Raw genomic sequence first — 4,920 nt, forward strand, 5'->3', positions numbered from 1 at the left:
AGTTTGCTATCACTAAGCCCAGTTTGTGAAACATCAAGACATGTCCCCCGATTCCTTTGCACAGGTTCATTTCCTCAAGTGCATCAGGTTTTCTTTAAAGGGTACTTTTTTGCGGTGCATTAATATTCAGCGTATGCCAAACATTTATAAGAAAAACTAGCCAATTGCCCTCAAGAATGATGGAGGTGGGATGGAGTGCCACCACCTAAAGCTCCATGCTGCTGGTGTTCTGCCTCTTGCAGGGAGTGGGTCAGGGAGCCGAGGCCAGCACTGCTGGCCTCAGCTCCCCCATCCCCTGTCCGGTCCTCGGCGCGGCTTGCCGGGACCAGGGTGGGGGACCCCCTCCCTCCCCACCCTCTGTCCTGTCCTTGGTGGAGCCTCCCCTCTGTCTGGTTCTCCCTCTGCCATCCGGTCCTCAGAGTGGCTTCAGAAACGTGGTGGTGCTCCCCCAAGCTTGGAGTGCTCTGATTGGCTGTTTCTGTCAGCCAATCAGAGTGTGAATAAAGTGTTACGGACAGACAGACAGACAGACTTAGGCTTTTATAATATTAGAATAATCATTTATAATGTATGCTACTGGGAAGGTAAGCATTGTATGCTGGGCACTGATACTGCTTTCTGTTAGGAACCTCTGGGTGGCTTGGTCTTAATTATTTTCATTTATAGACTGAAAAACGCATTACCAGGGAGGACAAGTCTCATTTCTATTTTACCACTTGAGCTACCTGATGTGCAGAGAGGTGAAGTGATTTTCCTTAGGTCACCAGATAGAAGAATGACAGAGCCAAGACTAGAAAGAACCCAACTCCTGATTTGAAGTCCAGTGTGCTGTCTATGGTCAGAATCACACTGGGAGATCTGGGAGCAGGAGATGGCTTAAAATGTTGGCTTTAGTTTAAAATTAGAATGGTAACAACATAAAGTTTCTTGCTCGCACATCCTATGCTAGGATTTTGCTTCTCAGGCTGATTTCTATTGTTGCCCACTGGGTCACATGCTGAGCTTACTTAACACGTTGGCATACCTCTATTGTTTTGCCTCAGTGGCCTATACGACATGGTATTGTTGAAGATTGGGACCTCATGGAAAGATTCATGGAGCAAGTAATTTTTAAATATCTTCGAGCTGAACCCGAGGATCACTACTTCTTAATGGTGAGTAATGGGGCTGCATAAGAAAATATTTCCACAAATGAAAGACTGGATAATATTCCAAACACAAGCAGACTTTGTTATAACATATAAAGCCTAGAAACTGTTTTTTCCTCTCCAGCTTTTTTCATTTCTTTTTATTGTGGTTGAAACAATACATAAAATTTCATTAAAGGGAGGTTCCAATAAATTTCTGAAGCAGGCTTCTTGGCTTCTGACTTTATTTTTTAAAAGCTTAGGCATCTTGATTGAATTACAGATGCTGCTTAAAATAATTGACTGATTTTACTCAAACAAAATAAAATGTTCAGTAAAATAAGGGAAAATGTCACTTAGCAATGTGCTGTATGTTAGCAATTGCACAGTTGTGTGAACAGCTTTTATTGAAGATGATTTCAGTTACCTAATGCAAAATGTTTGTTTTTAAGCAGTAGTTTTTCATAAGGGTAGATGAATATATAATTGATTTAATAAGGGAGCTCTATTAAGTAGTTAAGGTCTCAAATTGGATTTACCTTGAAACGTGCCAACACTGAACTTTAAGTTATTCAAATGGTTTGGCTGGAAGAGTGGTTGTAAAAATTGTGATGCTAATGTAGTTTATTATAGTATATAACTATATGTAATCAGATACATGGACTTCTGCAAAATAATTTGATTATAGTTTACTTTAAAGGAACCCTATAATACTTTTGGTACTATGTTTGTTGGCAGTCCATCCATTTCCAGGTGGGAACAGATGGGACATGAAGAATTCTTAGAGGCTAAGTTTACCTCCTGAATATCATGTAGACTATGATTTAGACTCTTAGACCTTGGTTCTGCAAATGCATACATTGTGCTTAACTTTATTCATCTGAGTGGTTTGGTTGAAATTAATAAGGAACTCCACAAGTATATGTAAATTTACTCTCAACAAGTTACTTTGTCCTGGTTTCCCTAGGAATCTAAACTATGCCACGATCTAAACTGCATAACTTAAATAGATTCTGCCTCAGGCATTTTTGAATGTCTGTACTTAGCCTGTGAGTATTTGTAGGTCAGTCATGCTGTCCATTATGGGCACAACACGATAATATTACTCATATGTATAAAACCAAGCTTTTCCAGCTAATCAGTAATTTTTAATTAAATTTAAAGCAATTTTACCATGTTGTGGGTGGTCAGGGTTGTCTGCCATAGATTATACAGCTCTTGTCTATGTACCTGAGACTCCTTTGGGGTGTTCTGAGTGAATTGATAAACTGAAAAATTCATTTACTGTTGTATTGAGCCAAGTTTGATAAAAGCGCATACTGTGGAAGTTGGTTAATAAAGTGGCTTTTCTTTACAGACAGAACCTCCATTGAACACTCCAGAAAACAGAGAGTATCTTGCAGAAATCATGTTTGAATCTTTTAATGTACCAGGACTTTACATTGCTGTTCAGGTGAACAAAGTGAATCTATCCTTCTAAAGTACAGTATAGCTGCAGTATGTAAGCACACGCCTAAAATGTTTGAAGCAGTATTTTTTAAAGATTAAAGTTTAGTTTGTCTTACCCATATCTAAATATTAACTGTTTCTTATATAGGCAGTATTAGCCTTAGCTGCGTCTTGGACATCACGGCAGGTTGGAGAACGTACGTTAACAGGAACTGTCATTGACAGTGGCGATGGAGTAACCCACGTAATTCCTGTGGTATGTAGTAGAACTGTTTGCACAAGTGTGAGAATTTCTTCAGGCTTGAATTCAAAGATGATTTTTTTTGGGGTTTTTTTTTCTGGACTGAGTGCCTCTTAACTGTCACCAAGGGAAGGAGTCATGGAAAAGGAAAATTAAGTTTGTTAAAGTGACACTGTCAGCCTAATTTAGGACCAAAATTTAGCTAATGCCAATAGAAATTTCTGCAGCAACGAGACTATAAATACAAAAAATATTTAAAGAATTTTTAACTTTTATAGTGGTGAGTGTATACAGAAAAAGGGAGCTTTTCTAATGAGTCTAGACAAGGTGTTAATTATGTCATGGAAAAAAAGGTTGCAGTTGAATTAAATAAACATGATTATAACTCTCCTTTTCCCTGAGATCAATGTTTTCTATTCCATTCTAATGTTTCCAGTATAATTTTTGTGACCCTGTATACATTTATATATTTTTCAGAAAATGAAGTGGATTTTTTTTCTATTTTGCAAAATAAGGTAAAATTTCAGTACCTCTTGAATAGATTTTTTTTTTTAGGGGAGTCCATATTATTGAAGGCCCTGAAGAAGGAGCCCCTATACTTTATACCAGATTCATATGTTTGTGTAATTCCTGGTCGTACATCCTGGCACATCCCAAATTTTTTCTCTATTTAAATGGCTGAATATTCGTTACTGGTGCCCAAAAATTGGAAGGCTAGGCAGTACTTTTGGATTTTCCTTCATGCATGAGAAGCGACTCCATATTTGCCATCATGTCTATCATGATTTTGTATATTTTAAGATCCATTTACAAATTGTGTTTTTGGTTGTTTATTTGCTTTATAAGTATAGAGATGTTACTTTCTATTGCAGTTTGGAGTATTTTATATATGGGTGATACAACGGCAAATTTATATAAATAAATAATCATTTAAATAGTCTATTTGAAATGGATTTAAGCCTCTTGGGGTATGAAAATGTAATAGTTATTTTATTCCCTCTAACTTCTGTTCAAATTATGGCATCCCATATATTTGCCTAGCACATAATGCCCCAGCGGGCTCCTTTAAAATGTATCACAGTCTGGTAATTACATGTCCTTGCAGTGTTTGTTTCAACTGGCAAAAACTGGAAGTAGTGAAGAAAGTTTCGCATGTAGAGTAATAAATATGTAACTGTAGTAGTCATTGTTGCGTTTAACATAACTGTCCATGGTGTCTCCTTTATTCTTGTCTCCAGTTTTCCGCTGGTCTTTAAATTAATTCTGAAAAAGGAGGGGGTGAAAAGGAAAGACATTGCTTTTTTATACTGTGTTTAATGTCCAATTTCCCTTCCCTTTTTTAATATCGTATTTTGTTTTTGTGTTTTTGTCAACTTTTTCTTTCCATTTTTAAGTGTCTCGTAGGACTAACGCTTGTCCTCTTCCTGAGTATATTTTACCATTGCCGACCATTTCTGATGAAACCTCTTCACTGGGGGCCTTCTTTGACTTTAACATGCACCTTCACCTAAGATCATCCTTTTATTTATCATTTAGTGTATTAGATAAGAAATGTCACATTTGCACATGGTTATCAGTCTGATAAACACAAGTAGCATCTAGCATATAATGGCTTTACAAATTTGTACTGTGGATTTGAAGGGGATCACTTGAAGGAGTCAGCATCTAAGATTCTTTTTTTTGTTAATTAAAATTTTAAATTAAGAAGCTGCTTGGTAAAAACTAAAGTTTTGACTCCACTGATAACTATCAATACTTCATACACCATTTTTTTTTTCTAAGTATCTTTTTTTCCATAGGCAGAAGGTTATGTAATTGGAAGTTGCATCAAACATATCCCTATTGCAGGTAGAGATATTACATATTTCATTCAGCAGCTCCTAAGGGAGAGGGAGGTGGGAATTCCTCCTGAACAATCCCTGGAGACAGCAAAAGCCATAAAGGTAAAATCTTTTTAAAAATTTGCTTTATAAAGAGAATGATTTTTTGCTTTAAAAAGTTGCCAGTGACCGCTTAAAAATGCAGACTTAAGAATTATCTAGTTAACTTTGTTTTCCGTTCATTTATTGATTTTTTTTTTTTTTTTTTTTAAAGGGGGGGGGG

The 4,920-nt window shown here is 36.7% G+C and overlaps 1 protein-coding gene across 5 annotated transcripts in view; it reads left to right on the forward strand.

Moving 5' to 3' along the window:
• Positions 1–4,920, forward strand: part of ACTR3B (ARP3 actin related protein 3 homolog B) — a 49,998-nt gene that overhangs the window by 20,831 nt on the left and 24,247 nt on the right. For all 5 annotated transcript variants that reach the window (XM_019508139.1, XM_019508140.1, XM_019508141.1 and 2 more), the window contains 4 exons: positions 1,044–1,154; positions 2,485–2,580; positions 2,725–2,832; positions 4,617–4,760. In XM_019508139.1, coding sequence (XP_019363684.1) covers positions 1,044–1,154; positions 2,485–2,580; positions 2,725–2,832; positions 4,617–4,760 — 459 coding nt within the window. The remainder of the gene's footprint in view (positions 1–1,043; positions 1,155–2,484; positions 2,581–2,724; positions 2,833–4,616; positions 4,761–4,920) is intronic.

This window comes from Gavialis gangeticus, unplaced genomic scaffold (assembly GCF_001723915.1).
Source record: "Gavialis gangeticus isolate Ggan-Ray unplaced genomic scaffold, GavGan_comp1, whole genome shotgun sequence".
Taxonomy (NCBI): Eukaryota; Metazoa; Chordata; order Crocodylia; family Gavialidae; genus Gavialis; species Gavialis gangeticus.